We start from the raw sequence: 27,997 nt of genomic DNA, 5'->3' as shown, positions 1-27,997 counted from the left end.
GAAATTTAATTCTGTGGAGCACCCACACCTCTCATTTCAGGGCCAACAAGTGTGTGGGAATATTTAGGTATATGTCTTAAGACAAAATTCTTTATATTTCTTTCTTTCTTTCTTTCTTTCTTTCTTTCTTTCTTTCTTTCTTTCTTTCTTTCTTTCTTTCTTTCTTTCTTTCTTTCTTTCTATCTGTCTATCTAGATATTGTTTATGCTATTACAGTTGTCCTAATGTTTTCCCTCTTTGCCCCCCGCTGCCTGGTACCCTCCTCCTCCAGCAATCCACCCCCCTTAGTTCATATATCCATGGGTCATGCATGTAAGTTCTTTGGCTTCTTCATTTCCTATACTATTCTTGATATCCCTCCGTCTATTTAACACCTACTAATTATGCTTCTTAATCCCTGTACCTTTTCCTCCATCCTCCCCATTTGCTCTCCCAGCTGATAACTCTCCGAATAATCTTCATATCTATGATTCTATTCCTATTCTACTTGTTTGCTCAGTTTGTTTATTTAAATTCAGTTGTTGATAGTTATGAATTTGTTGCCCTATTAATGTTCATAGTCTTGATCTTCTTCTCAAAGAAGTCCCTTTAACATTTCATGTAATAATGGCTTGGTGATGATGAACTCCTTTAGTTTTACCTCATCTGGGAAGTACTTTATATTTGCCCTTCCATTCTAAGTGATAGCTTTGCTGGATAGAGTAATCTAGGTTTTAGATCCTTGCTTTTCATCATTTTGAATACTTCTTGCCAGTCTGTTTTTGCCTGCAAAGCTTCTTTTGATATATCAGCTGACAGTCTTATGGGAATGCTTTTGTAGGTAACTCTCTGCTTTTCTCTTGCTGCTTTTAAGATTCTCTCTTTATCTTTAACCTTTGGCATTTTAGTTGTGAGTCCTGGTGTGGTCCTCTTTGGGATCAACTTGTTTGGGACTCTGTGCTTCCTAAACTTGTATGTCTGTTTCCTTCACCATATTAGGGAAGTTTTCTTTCATTATTTTTTCAAATAAGTTTTCTATTTCTTGCTTGTCCTCTTCTCCTTCTGACATCCCTATGATTTGGATGTGGGTACATTTACATTTGCCCCAGAGGGTTCCTAAACCTATCATCATTTTAAAAATTATTTTTTCTTCCTGCTATTCTGATTGAATGCTTTTTCCAGCCTTGTGTTTCAAATCATTGATTTAATTCTCAGCTTCATCCTCTCCACCGTTGGTTCCCTGTACATTTTTATGTCACTTAGTATAAACTTCATTTCTTCCCTTATGTTTTTGCCATACTCAATGAGTTCTTTGAGCATCCTCATTACCAGTGTTTTGAACTCTGCATCTAATTGGTTATCTCCATTTCGTTTAGTTCTTTTTCTGGGGTTTTGTTCTGTTCTTTCATTTGAGCTGTATTTCTTTGTCTCAATTTTGCTGCCTCCCTGTGTTTGTTTCGGTGTATTAGGTAGAGCTGTTTTGACTTTTCTTGGAAAAGGCACCTGTAAATCATGTGGAGTAGAGCCTTAGGTAATAACAGGGTGGGGCAATACACTTTATGGCTCTATGGCTCTGTGGCTCTGTGCAGGTTGAGGGCTCAGAGAGGGGAAAATGTCACTACCTAGCTTCTAGAGGTCTGCCCAACATTTGTCTGTCTCAAGTCATTTCATCCACTTCCCACAATCAACTAGCACCCTTCAAGATATTGCCCTGGTGGTGAATCCCAGAGTAGGTGGGTTTGCATATGCTCGAAGTCCATGTGGGCCACTTAAATGAAGTATCCTGAAAGTTCAGTAGTTTCTTCCGCTGCCCTAATCCCCACTGGTTTTCATAGTGAGAAGTTATAGGGATCTACCTTTCCAGTGCTGGAGCCCTGAGTTGTGCTGTCTGCCTGCAGCTGGGATCACTCACTCCCAAGGTATCCCTCCCAACTTTTATCCACCACGCTTGAGTGTGGGACTGCCCATTCCACCACCACTGTCTCTCCACCTGTCTCCACAACTCTGCCCCTCCTACCCATCTGGATGAATATGGCTTAAATCCTTGGTTGTCAGACTTCCATACAGCTTGATTTTCTGACAGTTCTGTTTGTTGTTTGTTTTGAGATATAGTTTAATTCTCCCTGTGGTTGCATGAGGAGGCGAAGCATGCCTACCTACACGTCCATCTTGACCAGAAGTCTAAGACAAGATTGTTAAATTTGAAAATATATTATATAGAAATCCCTTTCTTACCAGATTAACTATGACAATAAAAAAATTCATGTGATAAAAATATATATAAAGGTCTATCTTTAGATTGTGAATTTCCAAATGGAAATCATTTTAAGTCTACTTCTCCCCACTTTACGAGAAATATAGTCTCTATGTCACTTTTTAAACATCAAATAGGGAAGTGAATATGCGGCATTCTCTGTAGGCTAAGGACTTCTTTCCTCTTCCCTCACTATAAAGCATTTCCTCATGTCAAGAGTGGCCAGAAGCATGCCAAGAAATGCAGTGATAGCCAGAATAGTGATTTAGTATCAGAGCTGAGAATAATGCAGAATTTGGTCCCCTCAGAATAAAAATAAAAACAAACATTTCTATATCCACAACATTCATAACACTAATAAAGAACACAAATGGCAAAGCTAATTTTGAAATAAATTAATCAGTAACGACTTAATCCAATATCATTATAAACAACTCATCTGATTTTTACCCATTTTGTTTAGTTTACCTGTTAACATGCTTTCATTTACAATGCAAGTACCATTAATAAGTACTGCATCACAAGGCATGACTGTCCCATTTAATGGAATGACCATAACATCTCCTGGTACAAGGTCTGTAGAAAAAATCTCTTCACTTTCTGGATTTAAAGAAAGAAAATGGGGTGGGGGGTGGGGGAAGGAAAGTCTGAAAAGAATATTCTTCAACTTACATAAGAATAAACATAAGCAAACAAAAGGCCACCTGATCTCAGCAAGATACTATAAATATAATGGAGTTAAATGGGAAAATTCCAATAAATGAAATGTTTTAATAAGTAAGTTTACTATTCCTTAGGCTCACAAACATGATGTTTAAGGATGTTTAAGGATGGTTTGCCCCTGATAGGACGCCAACTGTGCACAGGTGATGCCAAGTCCCCTCTGATGCAACAGGTGGGTGGGCTCTGACACTCATAATAACACTCAAGTATCAATTTCAGCTACTAGCCTTCTTAGCAAATGGTAAGTTCTCACAAGATTCCCCTGCAGTAGGTAAACTTAGATTTCTATAACCCCTTGGAAACAGAGGAAAGCATTGAAAATTTTAGCATACTCACTTTTAACAGCATTTTTTTACAGTATTCATTTTCTCACTGCCACTACTTATAACCTATAAAGTCTCATTGCCTTCTAATATTCCTAAAACAGTCCTAATATTTTAGATATTATTTTAAATAAATTTATAACAAATATTGTGACATTTTATCTAGTTATTTCCTTAGAAATTTGTATATTACATTCAAGTTAGCTAAATACTTTTTAAAAAGATCTCCCCAAGTTACAAGTTTTTCTTTAGGATTGTCTTATATTTGGGCATTCTCTCTCACTCCCTAATTCTTTTTCCCACCTAGTTCTAATACTACACTCAGAAGATAGTTACAACACTGCTTTATAAACAAAAATGGGCAAGGAAAAAGTATTGTTTGTGACGTTAGTTTGTAGGACAAACACTCTTTTGTAAAAAATAATTTTAAAAAACTAGTGTACTAAGCTGTGAGGAAACTTTTAAAGAATTCTAGTAATATTTAGTACACAGTAATGTTTTTAAATAAGATACCTGGTTTTTAAAACCCTTTTAAAGCTATTAATACCACTAGAAGTTCTACTCTTCTTAAGTCTACCAGGCAGCAAAATATCAGTGATGTGTTGTTAACACTAAACAAAGGGAACAGGACAAGTTGAATGATACATATGCCCTAGCATCCCCAGTATTTTCAGCAGGAGCAGAGCAGGAAGAGGAGCACCAATTAGCTGACATATTTAAGACTGCAGCTAGGGGAGACAGATACTCCCAGCTAAAGTAGCAAGTCACCAGCAAGCACGGGGAAGGAAGTAACCTTCTAAGCCAAACTATTTACATTTATTTGGATGTGGTATACTGAGCCAAGCAAATGGAGACTGATTTACTGTTCTTGATAAATCTAAGTGGCTACCTCTCTCTTATTTATTTCTTCCAATATTTCACCAAACTAACATGTCCATAGCATCATCTTTCCCTACAATCCTGCTTCTCCTTCTATTTAATCAAATGGCACCACAGTCCATTTCCCAGCCTGACACTGCTCTATCACCTTGCATCCAATGAATTGTGAAATCCTGTTTAATGCCCACATTTAAATATCTTTCAAACCCATATCATTTCTTTCCATCTCCACAACATTCACCTTGATCCATTCCACTTCTTGAATATTATTCCCCTCTAAACCAGTGTGAACATGGCAGGCAGAATAATTTTTTTCCAAAAAGCAAATAATGATCAGATGACTCCGCTGCTTAAAACCCTTCAATAGCTTTCCATTACACTTTGGAATGAGTCAAAATTCCTTAACATGCCTTAAAAAGCTGTCCATCATCAGCTGTCCACATTTGCCACACTGATTCTCAGTTTTTCTGATGACCAAACGCCAGGCCTTTGGGCACTTAGCACCTTCTTCCTCACCCAGTCTCATCTCCATCGTACCAGCACCTTCTCACCTACCTCTTATCCGACTAGTTCAATCACCTAAAAAATACTTACCTTCAAAGAAACCATCCCTGACGGCCACAGTAAAATGAGCTCTCTCTAATATCTAATAAGCTCCCTGACCTCTCCCTATCATAGCTTTGTCACACTTTATTTTTACTATTCATCATCTCTTTCCAACTCATCTGAAATTCAGTGGTAAAAAAGACTATGTCCATCTTGGTAATCACTGCATCCTCAAAGCCTAGTATACTATCTGTTACATTGTAAAAAAAAAGGAGAAACAATTTTACATAAATGAATTTGATATAATCTCAAAGATGAGTACAAATCAAAACAGTTTTATTTCTTAAGAAATTAATTTGTGTGTGTATATATATATATATATATATTACACATGGCTTGCTTCAAATATTATTGCTTAATATAAACCTTTTTTGGTTTATTTTTGTCAAGAGTCACCTGAAGTACTTACCCTCATTTACTCTGCAAACTGAGACTCTCACAGTACTATGAGCTGCCACCATGTCATGCAACATAATATATTGCTGAAATTTAAAAAAAATGTTTTTCAAAAGGAGCCAATATAAACCCACTCTTCAATATATTAAAAAGCAAGGATGCTATAAAATAATGTAAGTTAATACAATGAATGCTTATAACTCTGCCTTTAAAAATGTCAAAACTAAAAAATTTAAAAATTATTCAATGTTTTAGCTACAACTAAATAAGAAAACGCTTTATCCCTGAAAACAGTAGAACCAGTATTCTAGTCTGTGTGAAGATCCCTACGGACTCTAAGAAGTCAAGTAGTAATCTGACTCTTAGAAACATGTCTTACCCCTCTTCAACAACAACAACAAAAAAGAACATATTCACATTAACTAAAAGAAAGGCTATATTGAGTATTACTTTGTACCAAGTACTATTTTATACACCTCACAAAATATAAATACAGTTGTGAAACCCATAATAAATGGACTTACCTTTTTAATGGAATATAGGGAACTTAGGATTGACACTACAGACATAATGACAATGGCTAGAGCATAGTAATAATATTCATCAGTGCACCACAGTATAACACTGAACAGCTGGAATATGTAAAATGGGTTGAGAACCTATGGAAAAAAAAAACCCAAACAAGATTTTTAAGTAAAAATAAATGAGACAGTTATAACCACCAGGTTTTCCACTTTTTCATTTAAGGAATAACCAACAGGACACCTACAGGGTAAGCTCTACAATCCCTACAGCAACATCTGCTACCCAAAGAAGAGGACAAGATATTAGCATAGCACTTTTTTTTAACCATCAGTTACTAGCATTTGGGTACATAAGCTTACATTATTTACATACATTTGATTCACACCAAACCTAGAAACAGTTAAAAGGTATGAATTTAGCTCTTCTTCATTCTACTTTAGCAATAAAGTACATTTACTTAATAATAAGTGCTAGGCTCCTAAAAGATACAAAAGTTTTAATCAATTGGAACATACATTTACTTTTTATGAACTATAAATATAATTTTTACTTTTAAGTCAAAGGTTTGCTACAGTCCCAAGGGAAGAAAAATATAAGTTACACTGTTTTGCTTTCTCTAAGAAAATAATTAAAGATTAAAATCTGTATAAAGAGATACAGGAGCCCTGCAATGGACTTCATTTATCCAATTTCATTAGTAAACCCCCAATGTCTTAAAGTTAATGCTTCCATACTTTTCAAGGCACTTCACATATATAGTCCCATGTTACTTCCAAATCAGATGAGATATTCAGAAAGAATTTACTTTACTTTTATAGATAAAAGAGCAGCAAAGAGAAAGATTTTTCTGATGATCAAAGCTAGTTACCGATGGAACCATATTACAAACCACGCTTTCTAATTCCTAATCACTTTGCTATGTTCTACAGCAACATTATATGGCCAATCTCAAGAATTGATGGGAAAAAATGTTATTTCTACTAAAAGTATTCACTCAGTGCAGCTAACTTGATCTTTAGCAAAAATAAATAAATAAATAAAAAACAAAAGACAAACTGGAGAGCCTAATGCTGCTAGGCAACATCCCTTCCTCCCTTCCTTTCCATGCACCACCTTTGCTCATACCTGTTCTACAGCACTTACAACTGAACAGTCACTACAACTATTAACACGTTTTCCTCCCAGGCTACAGTGCAAATTCCTCTATATGATCATCGCGTCATGTTTTCTACTCCAAACTTTTGGTAATAACATCTAGTTTCCAATAATGTACCACAAAATGCCATGTAAAGAATAAAACATGATAAATTGTTTAAAAATAAAAAACTAAAAAAGACAGGAGTATACACCTGTAAGAGAAAGATTTACGTGTGTGACTTCCTTAGGGAAGAAAGGAAAGGAAAAGGAAAAACTTCTACATACAAGAAAAGCAAAAAAAAAAACAAGGAAAAAGATAAGTCATACGTCAAATTATCTCTCTACCAGTGTTACTCTCCGAGTAAAAACAAAAACCAACAACAAAAAAGTCAGAAAACAGAAAACTAAGAATATCTTATTACTTAAATCATGGCTCTTTACAACTTGACAAATCCACTGATCAAAAAGGCTGACACATGTACAATAGTCTTACCTCCTTAATTAGAAGCTTAAAAACAGAAGGCACTTTCACGGAAATTTCATTTACTCCATAAAGCAATTTTCTATGGCAAAAAAATATAATCATAGCATTACATTATATCACATAATAGTGTCATTTTGGGAAGGTCATTCATTACATAAGGCTCAAACCACAGACTACTCCTAAATCTAGAACTTAAACATTCATGTTTCCAAATATTTGGCTTCTATATTTCAAATTCTCTACCTACAGTACTGAAATCAAGTTGGTCAATACTAGATAACTATACTGTTGTCATTTTGTTTCATTCATCTGGTATTTTTTTGTGTGACAAGTATCTTTTCCACTAATCTACAATAATTATGTCAGCAAAGAGTTTGTTTTCCACTCTTGAAAACAACAGGTCTCAACAATTTTGAATTGCAATTAATACTTTGGAAAGACTAAATAAATTTCAGGTACCCTATACTATTTTCCTCATAATAGTATTGTACTAAGAATGTTTATTTCAAAATATTGTATGTTTGACTTAAAAAAAATACTTAAGTTGCTTAAATCCTTCCACTTAAATTCCTTAAAATAGTACTTCATATATGATAGAGTAATTCTTGTCTTGTAAGAAGTATAAGTCTAAAAAAACAAAGTTTTTAACATTCTAACACTGGAAAAACATGCTAAGTAGTATAAGAAAATTTCTAATTTAATTTTTAAATGGCACTTATTTTTAAAATATGCAATACACTGATGTATTTGTATACTTTAGCTGAGAATAACATGATAAAAAAAGATCATAATTCCCAATTTACAAATTTTCAGAGGTAAATTTGAGCTCATGTTTATTATTCCCAATACATGTCAATAAAATCTAAGATACTATTAATTGTACGATACACCCATTATTTTATGTAGCATCAAAAAAGATAAAGGATGACAAACATCCTTTTAGAAATGTTAAAATGTGGGAAAATGTGTACCTTAGAATCTATGAAATATGGTATATTTTCAGGGAATATCAACTTTGAAAGATCAGCTTCAACATTTTTTAATTCTTCAACTGAAAAATAACTTTACCCAAATAAAGTATAATTTGTCAACAACGGTGTCTATAATATTTAATAACTGTTAACGTACAACTATATGGTGAAAGGGTGGACTATATACACTACTGTATTTAGGAATTTTGATAATAGATCTGACTTTAGTTGGATAAAAATTACCTGTAGGCATGCATCCCCTTTGTCAGTCCTGCACTATGCTTTTCATAAATTGACGTACAAGAAACACCTTCATCCAGTCCCCTAAATAAATCCAAAGTTTTTACTTTAAACAAAGTTTAAAATATCCAAATGTCTTAATGCCTCATTTTTCTATATTCCTGATTTTAAAGTGTGACTTCCCTACAAGTAGAAATCCTTAACAAAAATTGAAATAATGAACGAGAATTTTTAAATCTCAAATTCATAACATAAACAATAATGAAAGGTCTGAGTTTCAAATGTGGCACCTAAGTTATACAATGTATGTATCACATGATAAAATGGCTCTAAATACTAAGGTTTATATAGCAATATTATCCTTTAAGGCTATGTGCCAAATCAGTTTAATTATTAGCTAAATAATTATTTAATTAGCTAAATAATTAGCTAGGAGCTAATAATTAAAGTAATAAAATTAAAGGTCAAGTATGACTAGTTTGAGAATTCCAAAATAAAGATCTAAAAATCTTTTACTTTTTATTTATATAGCTTCCCCCTCCCCAATTTTTTAAGCTTCACACTAAGAAACCCTGTTCATTTATTTTCTTTCTACAAAAGCAACAACCCAAATCCTTCCCTGATCTAACAGAGTACAGAATTTATGAATCACAGGCGATGGCTAAAATCTGTAACAACTGTAACTGGGATGCAACTAACCTATCAACCACCCCCCAACAAAATGTCTTAACTGAGCTGATTTTAACTGAGGTACTAGTCATAGAAGTCTGAAGAGAATCTTATCATTTAACTCCAATCCTTTTCCACTGTTTTTCAGATAGGAAAATTAAGCTCCATAATTAACTGTTATCATTGGGATAAGCTTAAATTCTACAAGTTTCTATGGTTAGCAAAGGCTGCAGAACAATATGTTTGACATTTTTCCCCACTGAAGCTGACTTCTCCAAAGGCAGCAGGGATCAGCTCCCAGTCAGTTTTTTAAAAATCAAAATGGCAGCTCATTGGCTGTGTTCTTTAAGGCAATAGTTCTTAATTAGGATCGGTGTTCAGAACTAGGCATGTGGAAATGCCCTGGTCCATTCCAGAATATTCCAATTATTTAGTGTGTGTGTGTGGGGGGGGGGGGGGGGGGGCGACCAGGCATAAATATTTTAAATATTCATAAGGTGATTTCCTTTGTCTTGCTAATGTTAAGGATTCCTTCAGCACCCTCAAGCAATGATAGTTGAGTGTTATAAGAATCACCTTAACTTACAAAAGCAATAAAATTAGGCTCATAATTAATTTCGTATTTATATAACTTGAAGCCTCCACAAATACAAATTTTAAGAGATTGTTCCAATTTGCTCTCACCAAGTTTTAACACATTCGATAATGTCCCATTTTATCCACATAGTAAAGTTAAATTTTTCTTAATCTATTTCTTCATTCCTCCAGTACAAGTGGGTAGAACTGGGAACAAATTGTGAGGTGATAGTTCAGACAGTTATACTCAAAGTTCATTTTGAAATGAACCCTCAAAAAAAAAACCCTCACTCAGTGGATTTTAGTATCATACTGCTTCTTTTATATATATTTTCCCAAGGTACTAGTTGTTAGATTTATTCTAAAATGGCCAATCAGTTTTCAAATAAACACTGAGAGTTAATGAGTAAGTGAATAAAAGTTATTGAATAAAAGCCTCTTCAATTTTATGTAACACTAGAATGAATTCTTTTCTATCTAGAACATTTTCAATATATTCATAATATAATCCAAACAAAAGAAAATTACTTACTTTAAGAAATCAAAATTGTGAAGGGTATCATTCCAGAAATATTTTACACTATGGTGAGTGAAATAACGAATCTGTAGAACACACATAAGTGTTACATCAAAAGGCATTATCATCACCTGTTATCAATTAAGTTTACTAGTAAATCTACCATATAACATTAAAATGAGTGATCACATGTGACATGTAATCTGTGTCTTCTAGTATTACCTAATCTGTTATAATACAGTAATAAATGGGTATTTTATATGCATAAATAACTGCAAGCACAAAATTACAGACCATCCATGACAGCATAAAATGTAACGATCCTGATTTTAAAAAACTTTGACACTAAGATCACAATACCTGTTCTGATTGCGTCTGTGAATATTTGCTTATCTCATGTCTGTTCTCTTCAGCCAGATTTTCAGTTAAAAGAACAGCATGGCCATTTGAAACCACATTAGCCATAGATTTTGGACTTGAAAATGGATGAGTTTTCAGAGAAAGCAAGCGAATTTTTGCACAAAACCACATTCTGAATTCATCCTTGCAAGAGAAACAGGTAAAGAGTCAATTATGTATATTATATAATTGCCTACATTTTTAATTTCCATTCTTTACATATTATTTTCTCATCTCTAATTGAGAAAGCATCATTTTCTACTCACTAAATGTTAAGCCATTTCATAGATGCATAAATTCAAATGTAAAGCGCTTCCCATTGTTCACCGTTTAAATGACACACTTCACTGACACAATATCTCATAAAACTTCACCAATAACTTCTTAATTTATCCATCAACATACTGAGACTAAATATTAAAATTTCATATAAAATGCTTCCAGGCAAGAAATATTCGAAGTCATAAAAAGCAGGGAGCTACAGCCAACATCGCTCTACCCAGCAAAGCTATCATTTAGAATCAAAGGGCAGATAAAGGGCTTCCCAAACAAACAAAAAAAAAACTGAAGGATTTTATCATCCTCAAAGCATTACTCTATGAAATTTTAAAGGGACTTATTTAAGAAAAAGAAGATCAAAACTATGAACAATAAAATGGCAATAAATACGTATCTATCAACAACTGAAATAAAAAACAAACTGAGCAAACATGAACTGAGACAGAATCATGGATATAGAGAGTGTTTTGAAGGTTGCCAAATGGGAAGAAAGTGTGGGCAAATAGGTGAAGTGCAGGGATTAAAAAGTACAAGTAGGCAGTTACAGAATAGCCATGGGGATGTAAAGTCCAGTAGAAGAAATAGAGTCACCAAAGAACTTGACCCATGGACACAAACAACAGTGCGGGGACTGCCAAGGGAATGGGGTGTGCTGGGTGGAGGAGGCAAAGGGGGAAAAATTGGGACAATGTATAATATTAGCAATATAATTTTAAAAAGAAAAAAAGGCTCCCAATTAGAATACACACACACACACACACACACACACACACACACACAAATATACAACACACCCTGGGATGAAACAGCATCACAAAGTAGAGGCAGGTGATCTAGTGAATGAGAGATCTAAAATATAGTCCTAACTGTCCAGTAACCTTGACATACAAGCATCAAATCTCTCAGCACATCAAGAGCTGAAAAAGAAGGGGTGGATTTGATCATCTTTAAGATTCCTTATACCCTAATTGCTCTGAAAATATTCATTTCAAACACAGATGCTTTAGAAATACTAAGATTAGTATTTCTCATTTCATCTTAGAAGTGTTGTTTTCTTCATATATTATTTTGAACAAAGTACACCCACAGACTTGACTTTACTCCTCAACCAGCTACAACTAAATCCACAGACTTACAGTAGTCCTCAGCAGCACCACTTCACAGTCTTTAACTGAAGCTCTAACACAGGTCGCCTTCACCCGCCACTCGGGCATCCAGTAGAGGAGGAGGAGGAGAAAGCCACCAGTGCAAACCACTCCTAGAGAAACGATTGCAAGCTTCCAGCGACACAAATTATAGCCGTATATCTCCTGCATGAACACATTAATCGTGAGCAATCATCAAATCATATGAAAGAGAAATTTCTAAAATTTTTGTTTTCCAGATGCATGTTACTATCTTGTCAGATGAACTGCAAGTACTTTCCCAATTCATAGTTTATCTTTAAATTTTGTTTCTGATAAGCTCATTCTCAAAGGTATACTTTTAAGTAGCTATATCTGTTAATATTTATATATTATAGTTTTACATTTGATATTATCCTTAGTAATCTCTTTCTCACTGACATAGATACTCGTATTCATAGATGTTTGTATTCAGTATACTTTCTTACAACTTTTATAATTCCATTTTTAGTTTATCTTTTTAATTCTCCCAGAACTTACCTTGTTTTAATATAGGGTTTTTTTTTAAATAAACTTTTAATTTTGGAATGCTTTTCAATTTGTAGAAAAGTTACAAAAATATTAAGACTTCCTGTATACACTTTTGCCCAATTTTTCCCCCTAAAGTTAACATCTTGGTACATCTGTTAAAATCAAAGAGATTAATGCTGTACATTATTATTAAACAAACCTAGTCTTTATCAGGATTTCACCAGTTTTTTCAGTCTTATATGTATTTCAGGATATAATCCAGAATATGATGTTACATTTAGATGAGATAGGTTTTAACTTTATCTTACCCCCAGATTATTAACTAATTGTCCCAATACCACTGTGAATGACCAATCTGACTTCCTTAATCAAATCATTTCAATTGTTTCCATTACACCATTACCTGATCCCCGCAACATAACAAGGGCTGCCAAATTTCAGATTAAAGAAACAAATTATTTTTTTCTGCCCTCTGCAACATCTGGAACATGCTTATACTAAAAATGTTCTCCTTGATTATCTGAAGTTCATATTTAACATTAAACTGTCACATTGTCTTATGCTATTTTACCTGACAACCCTATGGCCCCTTGCATACACAAAGAGTTGAGGGTTGTTTTTTTTTATTAAACTGATTTTAAATGTCTTTATAAATCAAAATTAGAAATCTTGTGTTTGGGATTATATTTAAGCATTAGCTAGCACAACTTCTTAATTTACCAAATGAAAAAACATACTTCTTTCCTCTAAATTTTAACAGTTCACAAGTGAAACAAGGAAGCAGTCTAAAACAACAAATAGAAATGTTATATAATCCCAATTCAAAAACAGTCTGGAAAAGAAAATCACATTTATTTGGCTATGGGTTTTTTTTTTAATGTACTTTTCTACTTGCCTAGAATAATAAGTTACAAAGATAAATTCTTTGCACTTTTTAAATTGTATTTTAACTGTTTAAGAACAGTTTTCCGCCTTTTACTCCAAACCTAGGCCATCCCCCCAGTGCCCCCCACCTCCCTCCCATTTTCACCCCTCACCTTGTTATTGTCCACATGTCCTTTATACTAGTTCCTGTAAATCCTTTCCCTTTTCCCCTGAAATTCCCTCCCCTCTCCCCTCTGGTCACTGTCAACCTGTTCTCTAGCTCAGTGTCTTTGGTTGTATTTTGCTTGTTTGTTTGTTTTGTTGATTAGGTTCCTGTTAAAGGTAAGATCATATGGTATTTGTCTTTAACCACCTGGCTTATTTCGTTTAACATAATGCTTTCCAGTTCCATCCATGCTGTCAACAAAGAACAGGAGCTCCTTCTTTATTTCTGCTACATAGAATTCCATTGTGTGAATGTACCATAGTTTTTTGATCCATTCATTTACTGATGGGCACCTAAATTGCTTCCGACACTTGGCTATTGTAGTAAATTATAAATAATGCCTACCATTTCATCTTCTTGACCCTGGTTGATAATCTTCCTTTCTTCTTTGTCCATATCTACAGTGACTTGGAAGGTCTTGTACTTCAGAACAGTTGAAGACAACTGAGAAATGAGAGAAACAAATGTTAAGGAAATATTTTAGCAGACTGTGTAACTTCATATTTTTACATTTCTTGATGTGATACATGTATCAAAGTTCAATTGGTATTTAAGTAACCACTAAAGTGCTAGTTGGTTCTATGCACATTTTCAATGGTCTGCCAGTTCTTACTATTACAAAACTTGACATATTACATTAATTAATTTATAACAGCAATAGCCTTGCCACAGAACAATTTAAATTCTTGAAGAGCCCTGGCTGGTGTGGCCCAGTGGATTGAGCGCTGGGCCTGTGAACCAAAAGGTCACCAGTTCATTTCCCAGGCAGGGCACATGCCTGGGTTGCAGGCTAGTCCCTGGTTGGGGGCATGTGAGAGGCAACTGATAGATGTTTCTCTTCTCTTGCCCACAATAATGTTTCTTTCCCACTCCTTCTCCCTTCCCTTCTCTCTGAAAATAAATAAAATAAAATAAAACTGACCTCCTTAAAAAACATTCTGGGAGAAACTACTACAGAATCTTTCTTTTTCATTCCCCAAATTCAGAGAAGAAACCTACCTGTGCCATAAAAGTGCTTCACACAACTCAATTTATTGCTTGGAGTGAAGAAGTAAAGCATTAGCAGTGAAACCACCCCAAACCTCTCAGAGATTAGTATCATTCAACAAATATTTACCGAACATCTATTACATGAGTAACATTCCCTGGCTTTGAGTCAATCCCTAAGGCAGGTGAACCTCTCTATTGGAGGTCACTCAACTGACTCCCCCATTCTGATTCCAAGTCCACTAAGCAATCTTACGATTGTTTCTGACTACCCATGATGTTTTTCTACGAGAAAATTCATTGAGCTTATTTACAAAGTCTTTTTTTCCTGTATAAAGAAAGTTAGATTAATTTAAAATATTAGAAATTTGGCCACACATTAAAGAGATTTGAAAACTGTGAAACAGTGCATGTTTTCTCATGAAAAATTTTTTGGGGGGTGGGCAAATAGATATTTTCAGAAAAATATTACTTAGTATGTAATAAATTATTATGTCTTATTAAACTAATATTCTCAAAGATATATCAGCTTTAACTAGCATGGTATCAACAGAATGCACATAAACAAAAGATCTTTAGAGTTCACAATAAACTTTCAAGGTTACTGATCTGAGCCCAAAGAGTTTGCAAGCCACTGATTTAGGCTGATCTCTGCAGAAGAGTGATAGGTAATGTTATCTCCCTCATTACAGATGCCATACCCCTAACTCATCTAGCCAATGTCAGGCACAGACCCAACACATGGTAGGCACTCAAAAAATACTAGTTGAGTGAATGATCTAATGAAGTATTTGTGCTAAGATAGTAATAGCTATTTAATGTTTACATGATATGAATTAACAGCCAAGTAAAACCAACTGTAGGCTTTTAAACTACTGACTACTGACCCTATAAGACTACTGAAATTTCCTGATTTATGCCATCAACAAAGTGACCAATAAAAATATTGATGCCTCCTACACCAGCACCCAGTATTTGTCTACCTTCTGGAACCCTGAAGATGGGCTGAGGAAACCCAGGGCTTTTTATAGAAATAAAATACACTATATATATAAGAATGATGTAGTGCCATCTTGGAAAAGAAACTTGAGAGGTTATCTGGTCCAACTTCTCCAAAAACAAGCCACATTTTTATCATACAAAAACCTTTGGGAAATTTACCAACAATTTCTTTTCAGTCTAGGGTAGTGTTACAGCCCTTAATCATGCTACTACTGTGTTAAGGCATGCTACTACCACGCCCTTAATCATGCTACTACCAGGGCATGCTACTACCATGCCCTGATGCTGTTCCCACAATCGAACACCAGTCTGGGGTTCTTAACCATTAGTCTGTATGGTTCACCCATAAGTTATTGACTAAATCTCAGGATCATCATTCAGGACTTTTTATAATTAATTACACATAATTCTGATCCCCATTTCTCATCACCATCACCTGAAATACGTTTCGTGAGAAGAGAAACTATTTCAAATTCCTATATATGGAGACATCTGCTTCAACCAAGATGGAAAAACAGGGACCAGATTTGCCCTCCCATCTAAAATAACAACAAAATGGACAAAATATACAAAACAACAGTTTTCAAGAAACTGGACATTAGGCAATGAAGGAAACTGATACAGAGATGAGAAACACATTAGGTGAGCTTTTGCAGTCTACAGGCTGCAAAAAAACAGAGGGCAGGGAACCCAAGGGGAGAAAAACAGTCTCCCTGTGATGAAGACATGAATCTGGGAGTCTAGGGGGCATCAAAATGATCAGGTTTGCAGAGCAGACTACCAGTGGAGAGATCTGTAGAGAGAAAGGACACTGAAACCTGCAAGATGATCCCCCCTCTCAAGTCTTCTGCTGAGTACTGATCAGTGCTTGTGTGTGAGGCAAGCACCAGAGGCTAGGTAGGGAAAGAACTACCCAAAAGGCTTAAGGGGAAAAAACCATCAGGACTCACAAAGACCCAGGAGGAGCACCTGGGAAGATCTGGACTCACACCAAGCACAGTGAAAAACCTTATAAGTCACAAGGAATCAGAGTATTCAGAAGGGTTTTACTTCAGTAGTGGGATCAAATTAGCCCTCAACTACTCTGGTGGTTCTGCCTAACAAGGCTTTCAAAACTTGAAAGAATAAAGTTGTTTCTAAGTAACTTAACTGCCTCCCAGTATAAAACTCAAGGATAATACAAAATACCTAGTACCAACAAGTCACCATGTCTGACATCCAAATAAAACCTAACGGGCACAAAAAAAAGAGAAAGAAAATACATCCCATAATGAAAAAACTGAATCAGTAGAAAATTGACACAAATAATAAACTCAGTAGACAAGAACATTAAAACAGCTGCTGTAACTGTAGTTTTTATGTGTATAAACCAAGAGGAAAGACTGAACATGTTGAGCAGAGACATATGGAAAAAAATCAAACTGAACATAATATAAAAAATACAATATCTCGGATGAAAAATACAATAGATAAAATTAACAGATCTGAAATGGCAGAAGAAAAAAATCAATGAACTTGAAGACACGGTAATAAAATATCCCAAATGAAAACTGGTGAGGAAAAAAAAACAGGAGACACATACGCCACCATCACCATTAAGCTCTGATACAACTTCAAGTGACGTAATATACATGAAACTTGGGAAGGATCAAAATTAGAAAATGTAACAACGTAATGGCCAAAAATTTTCCAAATTAGATGAAAAAATTATAAGCCTACAGATCTAAGAAGTCCAACTAACACTAAGCAGAGAAAACATTAAGAAGTTATACTATGGCATGTCATCATCAAAATACTTACAATACATAATTTTTTAAAAAACTGAAAGGAGCCAGCAGAAAAAGATGTTACACACAAAAATGACATCAGGTTTTTTACTAAAAATAATGCAGGTGAAAAGACAGCAGAGCAACATCTTTGAAGTACTGAGGAAAAAAAAACCTAGACAATTCTATACCCAACAAAAATATCTTCCAAAATCAAATGAAATAAAGCTGAAAAAAAAGTCATCAGCAGCAAACCTACAAATAAAAAAAATGTTTTTAAAAAGTCTTAGGCAGAAAAACAAAACACCATGATGGAAATATGGATTTCCATATAAAGTAATAAAGAACACCAAAAATGGTTAACTGTGTGGGTAAATATAGCTAACAGCATAAAAAACCAGGAGAAATAGGATGTATACTTTAGTAAGGTTCTTACACAATGCATTAAGTAGTATATGACTTAAAAGGAAACTGTAATAAATTAGAAGTATACTGTAAACTCAAAAGTAACCACTAAAATAGGACTTAAGTCATAGCTAAAAAATCAACAATGGATTTAAACTGAACCATGAAAAATACTCAGGTGATGTACAAGGAAGGGAGGGAAGGAGGGAGGGAGGAAGGAAAAATTAGGTAAATTAAAAACAAATAGTGCTCTGGCTGGTGTGGCTTAGTGGATTGAGCACCAGCCTGGGAACAAAAAGGTCGCTGGCTCAATTCCCAGTCAGTGCATATGCTGGGTTGCAGACCAGGCCCCCAGCTGGGAGCATGCGACAGGCAACCGACTGATGCATCTCTTGCACACTGATGTTTTTCTCCCTATTTTTCTCCTTCCTTTCCCCTTTCTCTAAAAATAAATAAATAAAATCTTAAAAAAAAATAGCAAGATTACTGACTGAGGCCTAACCATATCAATAACCACATTAAATGTAAAAGGTCTAAACATAATTATAAGGCAAAGATTGTGGTTGTGTTTTTGAAAAACAAGACTATAGGCAACTACATGCAACTTAAATATAAAAGCACAAGTAGATTAAAGTAAAAGGAAGGAAGATATACCATGCAAAAGCTATTCAAAGTAAAACTGGAGTGATGTATTAAAATCAGACAAAACAGATTACAAAGCAAAGAACATTACCAAGGATAAAGCCATTTAACAATGATACAGGTGTCAATTTATAAAGATAATAATCCTAAACACATACATTTAAAAGACCTTCGGAAAATACAAAGCAGAAACTGATAAAACTATCAATAGAAGGAGATAGAGAAATTCACAATTACTACTGGAGATTTAATTTTAATACCACTCTCTCAATTAGAGACAGAACAAGTAGATTAGAAAATACTAGTTAGTACATAAAAGAACTAAATAATATAATCAATCAGGTGGTCCCAATTGGTATTTACAGAACACTCTATGCAACCACAGCAAAATACAATTTTTTTTCAACATGTACACAGAACATTTACCAAGAAAGACCATATTCTGGGACATGTAAAGATTTAATTCATACAAAATATGTTCTGAATACAATGGGAATTAAATTAGAAACCAGTAACAGAAATGTAAACAGAGGGGTGGGGAGAAAACACAGACAACAGCAATTAAACAACAATAAAATAATTTAAAGAAAAAAAAGAAGAAATGTAAGTAGAAAAGCCTTAATATTTGGAAACATACATTTTAAAAATCTAAGTAAACAAACAAAACAATGGGGAAAATACAAAATATTCCAAGATAAAGAAAAACAAAATTTGTGGTGTTCCCTAAAACAATATTTAGAAAATTTATGGCACTACATTCCAGTATCTGAAGAGAGAGGTCTCAAATCATGACCTCAGCTCCTACCTTAAGAAAGTGGAAAAGAGCAAAGCATACCAAGAATAAGCACTAAAAGGAAAAAATAAAATTCAACGTAGAAATCAATGCAATGAGAAACAGAAAAATGGAGAAAAAAAATCAATGAAACCAAGACCTGGTTCTTTGAGATCAATAAAATTGATCATTTGTAATTTCTAGTTAGACTTAAAGAGAAGGGGGTAGAGGAGAGACACAAATTACCAATATCAGGAATAAGACAAGAGATATCACTACAGATTCTGCAGATACCAGAAGGATAATTAAAAAACGTAATGAACAACTTTACACCAATGCACCAACATTTTCGCATGTTTGAACTTACTACCAAATTTTTAAAAATTAATTTAAAAAACTTATCTTTATTGTCAGGGGATGGCCATAAATTAATATTCCTAAAGCCAACTTAAAAGCTGAGTAATGGGTACATGAGAGTTCATTATGCTAATCTAGTTTTCAGTCTAAGTAGAAATTATGCATAAAGTTTTTTTAATCATTAAAAGTATACATCAGAAGCTTTTAAATGGAAAAAAATCTTTATTCCTAGCACATAAGGCCATAAATCCTGATATATTTGCCTCTATCAACTTGATTTGGACTATCAAGTCCCAAATCAACTGACTGAACCTATTATGTACCAAGCATTACTCATAAACTCATACTGCTGGGTTTTGAATTTAGTTCTTCTTTACTCATTTTTTTAATCCACTACCTAGGAATAGAGATATGCCTCCTCACTTTTGTAAATGCCATTTTTTCACTGTAGAATATATTAGTAGATAAGTAATCATGCTTCTTATAATTTTAGAAGAATTACCCTTAAAATTCAATGTTTTCATTTAGTCCATGTACTTAAAACCACTTAAAACCTTTTTCTCAAATATCTTTTGACATAACTATATTCTCATCTTCTACAGTTAAAAATTGACCAAAACAAAAAATACTCCAATTAGTTATTTTAAATGACTCATTATACATGGTGTACTGTGTATAAGAATCTACTTTCATACTTAAAAAATATATAATCTTAACCAAATTACTTCCTTATTATTTTTACAAATGTTATTTCTCCAAAATTTAGCTTCCTTTTTAAGGTAAAAATTTAACTATTACCAAGCATTACCAAAATTGAAATATTAACAATACCTTAAGTAAAAAGTTGTTCTAAAGCCCACCAATTTTTTCTCTTTAAATACACTATATCTCATAGGAAATTACCAAGAATTCTTCTTTCACATGAACTTTTAGTAAAATCCAATGAGCCAACAATTGCAAGTTCATTTTTAAAACATATACAAATCGTAAATATACATCTAAAATTTTAAAGCATACTGAAATAGAAATCCTGTAACAATTCTGAGTCCACAAAAATAAAAATCTATATAAACACATTTTAAAACATACTGCTTGTTAAGATGAAAACTTTAAATACTATCCTACCACAAATCTAATTAGACATTAGAAGAATTAATATAAAACTTCTAAAATCCATTTAACTTACATAAGTACAATTTTGGTGGTTTGCTGGAATTCCTATTTTTTTAATTAAGTCGACTTCTAGATCATAAGAATCAAATTTTTCTTACCAATAGCAATTCCTTCCGATTGTTGGTATTAGCAGAGCTTTCAAAAGCTAGCTCTTAATAATAAAAGTAAAATAAAACTAAGCATAAAAATCCATTCAAATGAAAATTTTCTGCTAAATATTTGTTTCAGTTCTTCTTTGAACTGCTTCCAAAATAAGACATTAAAATTTAGGATTTTTTAATTCACTGATTTTAAATGGGTTTTCAGAAGACATTTCCCTCTGCCACCTGACTACCACTGGTAGAGCTCCTATTACTTGAATAAATCATATTGAGCTAACCCACTGAAGTCCTAATTCCACAGTGCATGCCTGAGCCTTGATGTTATCTAAATAGCAAGGAGCTTATAGGCTATTGTGCTTAACCAAACCCTTCCTTGCATTTACAGTGAACTTGATTTTTTTTGTGAGTGAAAACAGCAGCACAGGAAAAAGTGAAGCCATCAGAAATAAATCTCATTAAATCTAATATTAATTTTTTAAAGTTTACTTATTTTTTCCCTTTATATAATTACCAGGAACCATTTAAAGTACATCTTTAATCTAGGAAAAGATTAGTCATGTCTCATTTCCTAAATAAGATGAGTTGGCTTCAATAGGCATAGAAATCCCCAAACCTCTGAACCATCTCTGCTTCAAAACCTGAGTTTCTCACTAGCTGTACCAACAGCATTATAACAGTGTATGTGGAGGGTTTTTCTTAAAGGTATTCAATGTATGTGCCAAGAATTCCAAAATAAGTTATTTCACAAGGTAATTTAGAGAATGATCTATAACTCGAGTAAAACTTTGAGCAAACCAAATTTGAATACATTTTTAACTGTTTACTTCACTCAATATTTGCCAAATTCAGCAAGACTGAGGTAAAAAATAAATAATGTATCAATTCAAAATTCACAAACCCAAAAATAAGTTAGTGAAAAATTCTCAAATGACATTTTGTAGAGTCTGTAACATATAGCTCCAGAGTTTTAAAAATTAAAACTGAACTAAGACCTTTAGGACACTATGTATTGTTGAAAGAGAATGAATCCTCTCACCTTGTTTGTAGTGCTACAATTTTTTTTCCTGAGAATTAAACATACCTATGTTAAATAAAAGTCTGATAGATGCATCTTTTAAGGACCACTCAGCAAAAGGTGTTTTTAAAGAGCCTGAAGTACAAAAACAGCATAGCCAGCACTCTCAATATTATCTCATTGTCAAATTGAAGTACCCCCTGCAACTACATGACCCCTCTACAAGTCAAAAGCAGTTCCTCCTTTGCAACTGAAATAAAAAGTACCCTAATACTTACTTTGTTCACTGAACCATTTCAATTTTAATATACATACAAATTTGTGTAAAAAGAATGAAAAAATCTGAATCCCCCAACTACGGTAATCAAACGGTGACAACTATGAAGGCAAAACTTACTACTTCAAGTCAGCTCCTAACAATAAGAATGACATAATAAAACTTAATGAATACATGGAAATTTTACAAGGATACCAGCTAAATTTTAACAAAGCTCCACTCAATACCCATTTTATCACTTCCCATCTTGAACTTTCTCTTATAATACATGCTTTTGTTTCTGTGTTTAGGCTTAAGGAAGACCATTGTATCCAACATCCAACAGAGCAAGACTGTATTTACATTTGTAAAGTGCAGTCTTTGTATAATTATATTTTTGTATGTTACAAAACAATGTGATAGGTATAACGAAATAAGTTATAATTAGGAAAGATAGCACAACTGTCTGTCATAGAATCAATACTAAGAACATTAGAAGTTATAACTTAACAGTCTGTTTGGGTAGAAGGGAGAAACTTTAGTGCTTTTTGAATGCTTTTACCACATACATGTAATAATATTTTAAATAGTTAAAAGAATAAAGAAAGCTGAGTAGAAGTGTAAGCTCCTAATTCTACAATGCATGGCCAACCTTGGGTCTGAACTTGTAAGAACCTCCAAAACATTTCATGGTGCTGTATCAGACCATTCTCCTGATTCTCTGAATTCCACTCTTAAGTTACTTTAGCTTATGAAAGTAGTTATATTTAAAACATTTTTTTCAATTACATTGGTATACAATACTACATTAGTTTCAGTTGTACAACACAGTAATTAGACATTTATATAACTTACAAAATGACCACCCTGAGCAAGTAGTAATTCTAGTAATTCTACTTGCTCAGGTGAATGGTGTAAGCAGATAAATGTACTTAACAGGGAAGTACATTTCTAGTACGCTACAGCTAGCTGTTTATATCTTTTTATACCCCCTCCACATTTTGGCTCCACTGAGAAGTATTAGCCATAGCAATAAGTATAGTAGCAGCAAATTTGAAATTACTTTATAAAACTAATTTACCTATTAGGGTTAAGTGATCATACATGCCATATTCATTACAATATTAGGAACTGTAAGAGATATGCAACTTTGCCCCAAAATACATAATGCAAAACAAAACAAATGTAAAAAGCACAGAACTCAAAAGTTAGCTTTAACTTGACCTTAAATAATTCAATATGAGCTATTTTCAAGTTCCTTCGACTGTCTTGGTTTCAACTTCACTAAAATTAAGCAGTTATAATAATTCTCATGATGCAGTCCAACCAGGCAGTTTTTGACCTACGAAAATTGCCTTGGTCTATAGCCTGCTGTTGCACTCTTCCACCAGTAGGTGACACTCCAACATCGGTAAGGAAGGAGGCCGGCAGCTCACAAGTCTTCACAGAGCAACTGCTTATCAAGAGGGATTAAGGGTAAGAAGTTACACATAAGGTTTTTTTTTTCAGTACCACTGGAGAATCTGATATGGAAAAGTAGTTGTTTCCTATAGATTAGAGCCTCTGTTTCACATGTCTCAATAGAAATATAAGACATGCAATAAACACAAAACAAATGATAATGGGGAGGGGGAGGAAGGCAGGTACATTATCATTATTTCCTTTATACTATAGATTATTCCCAAATTCGCAACTGTCTTAAACTAGAATTTAGTAATCTTACAATATTGTGGAACACGGGAGAACAGTAACAATTAAGAAGCACAGGAACCTATAAGAAAATAAGGCAAATTAAAGTATAAAATTACATAGTAAAGCATCACTTGCCCACAGCTGCCCATAAACAAACAAACAAACAAACAAACAAATAAATAAAAAGACAAGGAACACTCATATATGTTGCTGTTAATAGTGTACTGCCTTTTCGGAAAACCTGATAATAAATTAACATCGAAGACCTCCTCCCCACATACTTTGATCCAACAATCCCAATTAAAAATCCATGTCACATGTACCCATGTTACCATTAACAACTTCTTTGAATTATCTGCACTGTTAGGTCTATGAAAAAAATAAAAGTTTTGTGCTTTTTTCTTTGGGGGGCATGAGTAGGTACTTACAAGCAAAATAACCTAGTTTAAACATATAAGAGTACTTCTAAAACAAGCACAAAAGAAATTGTGTGGCATGAGCTGCTCATGCAACAAGAGACAAATCAAGAATTTGAGTAACAGCTTGTTTAAACAAACCAAAGTGATAAGTGAGCCTAACTTCCCAAACTAAAAGCTACACTTTTAAGTTCAAAGGTAAGATGAGGGTTTTTCTGTTACGTAATATATAAATCAACGTTCATTCCATTCTAATACAAATTAGTGACTATTTCCTCTAAACTGTAGTGCTATTCATCCAAATCCCTAGTGAGTTGACATCTCAATTAACAAATTAAAAGATGGCCTTTGAAATTTAAACATTCACTAATTCTAAGACTCATACTTTCCACATTTTAGCACAGCTAAAAAGGCAGGATGCAGCTTAGATGAAACCATTGTTGCTATTGGCAGGTGACCATCCTGATACAGTGGTCACTGCATCACACAATCGAACCTGGTCTCAACTGTTTGTAGTATTGTCTACTTCAGTTGAGGGAAGTGCAATCTTGGTGATACAGCGCTGAGTTTAAACTGTTGATTAAACTATTCAAAAAGATTATACTGTAGTTGCACAATGAAACAAAACTAATGGTGTAAACAGATAAGTAACAGAATAGAGCAGCAGAGTAGAGAAAGGCCAAGATGAAGACGGGTAGAGCAGGGTAGGGTAGGGTAGAGTAGGGTAGGGTAGGGTAGGGTAGGGTAGGGTAGGGTAGGGTGGGGTGGGGTGGGGTGGGGTGGGGGATAGGAAACTAAAGAAAAAAAGAAACAGAAGAAAACTTTCAGAATTATAATCCTAATAAGCCTTCAATATGTTAAGGAATTACACATAGATCCCAGAGATGTTCATTTTTCTTATCAACAGCAAACCCCAAAATAATTTTTTTTCATTACTGAGCATGGTTCACTTCAGGATTATTATATATATGCAAGAAAGAAAAATCAGTTTTACCCATTATCTATACTAGAATGTTTTACATTTCATTCTTCCAGACCTTATGAATTCCCAAACACAAAGCAGCACAAAATCACTAGGAAGCCAATCGTACAAAAAACACAATCCTAACAAACTTACAAAAGTATAACTGATGGGCACTTACATCAATTTTTTTAAATAATGTAAATTCATCTTTTTCCACTTTACTTTTTTCAATTTGAAACCCACCCATGTTGACCCAGCATAAGAAAAAAGTACAAAGGCCTCACAACTGCATTTAACAAATACTGCAAAAACACAGCACTTTAAGTTGCTGCTGAAGAGGATAATGGCCTTGCTCGTGGCATAGCCATTATAGAAATCTGAACTTTCTCATTTTCTGTGGTCATTCTGTAATTCATTATTAAGAATTTTTTTTTAATCAATGAATCTGGATACTGTGCCAAGCATAATAATAGTAACTGACATTCATACTGAAATTTTTAGTTTATAAAACACTTGGGCATTATCTACTTAAGAGTTTCAAATCAATATTATCTTTTAAAAACAGGGGGGGAAAATCTTCATTTAACCAAGAATAGCATTTTCACATTCCGTAAAAGTCAAGCATGGAGTGACTTAAATCAAAAAAGCGTTACCAACAAATTAATGACATGTGAACAACAGCACCATCTTTCAAGGGTCTATTTTCCAGAAATTCATTTGAAAGACAGGTGTACTTGAAATACCTTATTTTCTAAAGAAAACACTAACCAGGCTCTCAAGATGGCCCACAAATGACCTTTCTACTCCCACAATTAAGTTAAATTATACTTCATGTTATGCTAACCTGGGTTGTGGGACAGGTGGCCAGGTTACCAAGCTTCCGCCTCCTCTGCCCAGTTCTTTATTATTAATATTCTCCAAGCCTCTACTTCCTGTGCCCATTTAAATACTAATTTTGTTCAGGTTTCTCTGTGTAATATCACCAGGACCCAAGGATGGCACTCTTGGCCCACTTATGGTGGCAGCTTCCAACCATTTCTTTCAGCATAGATCTAACTAGCTTCAGACCCACAGATTAAAGGTTTGCATACAACTAGAATTCAATAGATTCATTCTATCTTTCTTCCTAAAAACCTGCCTGCCATGAACTACCACCAATTCCCTCTACCTAATTAATACAATTTGCCTAAAAACCCATGCCAGGAATTTGGAAGTCATCCTATACTCCTTCCTATTGTACACCTTCTGTTGCACAGTATGTCCAACTGGGCACTGAGTATTACCATTTCTACCTTTCTCAAATCCACCCCTCTCCATGCTGTAGTCTGCACTGTCATTGCTTCAACTCAGACTCTGATCCCCTATCTAATACCCCTCATTCAAATCAATGAACAAACCAGATATGACCATTTCTCTCTCTGCTTGAAATGTCAATAGTTTCCCATTGTCTGCAGCTGCATCACCCAACTGTTAAGAGTCCTTCCAAAATAAAATTTTGTAAAAGGCATCCCCAGCTCCTAAAAATTGAAGAATAATACTGGACTAAACCAAGTTATGAAGTCCTTTACTTGCAAGACTTTAAAAAGTCAAGCCTTACAATGCAGCAGTCCCCAACCCCAACCTTTTTGGCACCTGGGACCTGTTCCAGGAAGTGGGGCATGCGGGGGGGGGGGGGGGGGGGGGGCCGGGGTGCGCGTGCAGGGCAGTCACAGGAGGCAGAGCTCAGAGCTCAGGTGACCTTTGCTCCACCACCCAACGTGGATGGGGAAGGGGAACAACAGGAGACAGGAAGCCATGGTTAGGGGAGCTCCGCGTGCCTCTGGGTTCCTAACAGGCTGGGGATTGGGGGCCCATTACAATACACAGTACTATGTATTTTCCTACCAAGGGGAATTGGGGTATAGAAGTGAGGCCCAAGTGGGGCTCCGAGGACAAAGTTGCAACAAATTGGAAGACACATAAAATCCTTCAGACTTTGGCCCTGCCTGGGTATCAACACCATCTGCCATTCATCAGTGGTTATCACTCACCTCTCACAAACCTTACATCCTATCTATAATATGTAACTCCCCAAAGAGCCTCCTGTTTCTTGACTCCATTCCCTCTACCAAGGATGCCCTTCCCTAACTCAGTCTTGCTGAAGGGCTCCTACCCATCTTCCTAGACCCTGGTCAAGAATCCTCTCTACTAAACTTTGAATGTCCCTTCTACTTCCAGCAGAGGACTTTTCCCACATTTGTCCCTTCTCCATATGTGGCAGAGCACTTGCCCCACAATATTGGACACACAGACTAAAAATTTTAAAGGTTGGAAACCAGGCCAGCGTTCAAGCAATGTAGCTGAATGAATGAGACAGAGCAAGACGGGCAGTAAAATCCTTCCTTTCTCTGAGCAAAATTTCACAACAAAGGACATTTGTCTTTGGCATGCCCCCACATCTCATCCCTATGCCCTGCTCCTAGCTGTCCCAATACCCTCTTCCCGGGGCCTTTGGTGACCTCACACAACCCTATACAATCACCACCACAGCACTAGGTTCGTCACTATCTACTTCCTCTTCCTATCAAGAATCATTCTGTTCAGAAGTTAAAACACAAATGAGTTACAGTTTCTTAGGCTGAGATATCTAAGATAAATATCTAACAAAATACAAAATAGCATGGAGGAGGTGTGGGGAGTGAGTACTGCAGTTCCACTCCTTCACTTCATCTACCCCTGCACAGCAGCAGCAGTGAGCACTCCTGGCA

The 27,997-nt window shown here is 34.7% G+C and overlaps 1 protein-coding gene across 1 annotated transcript in view; it reads right to left on the bottom strand.

The window, feature by feature from the left end:
• Positions 1-27,997, bottom strand: part of ATP13A3 (ATPase 13A3) — an 86,347-nt gene that overhangs the window by 49,334 nt on the left and 9,016 nt on the right. Inside the window, exons 3-11 of the mRNA XM_053667211.1 lie at positions 14,048-14,146; positions 12,094-12,267; positions 10,640-10,822; positions 10,295-10,365; positions 8,521-8,601; positions 7,316-7,385; positions 5,685-5,819; positions 5,174-5,246; positions 2,702-2,833 (exon numbers count right to left, since the gene is read on the bottom strand). Coding sequence (XP_053523186.1) covers positions 2,702-2,833; positions 5,174-5,246; positions 5,685-5,819; positions 7,316-7,385; positions 8,521-8,601; positions 10,295-10,365; positions 10,640-10,822; positions 12,094-12,267; positions 14,048-14,098 — 970 coding nt within the window. The 5' untranslated portion in view covers positions 14,099-14,146. The remainder of the gene's footprint in view (positions 1-2,701; positions 2,834-5,173; positions 5,247-5,684; positions 5,820-7,315; positions 7,386-8,520; positions 8,602-10,294; positions 10,366-10,639; positions 10,823-12,093; positions 12,268-14,047; positions 14,147-27,997) is intronic.

This window comes from Artibeus jamaicensis, unplaced genomic scaffold, assembly GCF_021234435.1.
Source record: "Artibeus jamaicensis isolate MK-2021 breed Jamaican fruit bat unplaced genomic scaffold, CSHL_Jam_final contig_466, whole genome shotgun sequence".
Lineage (NCBI taxonomy): Eukaryota > Metazoa > Chordata > Mammalia > Chiroptera > Phyllostomidae > Artibeus > Artibeus jamaicensis.
This window is presented reverse-complemented; position numbering and strand designations above follow the sequence as displayed.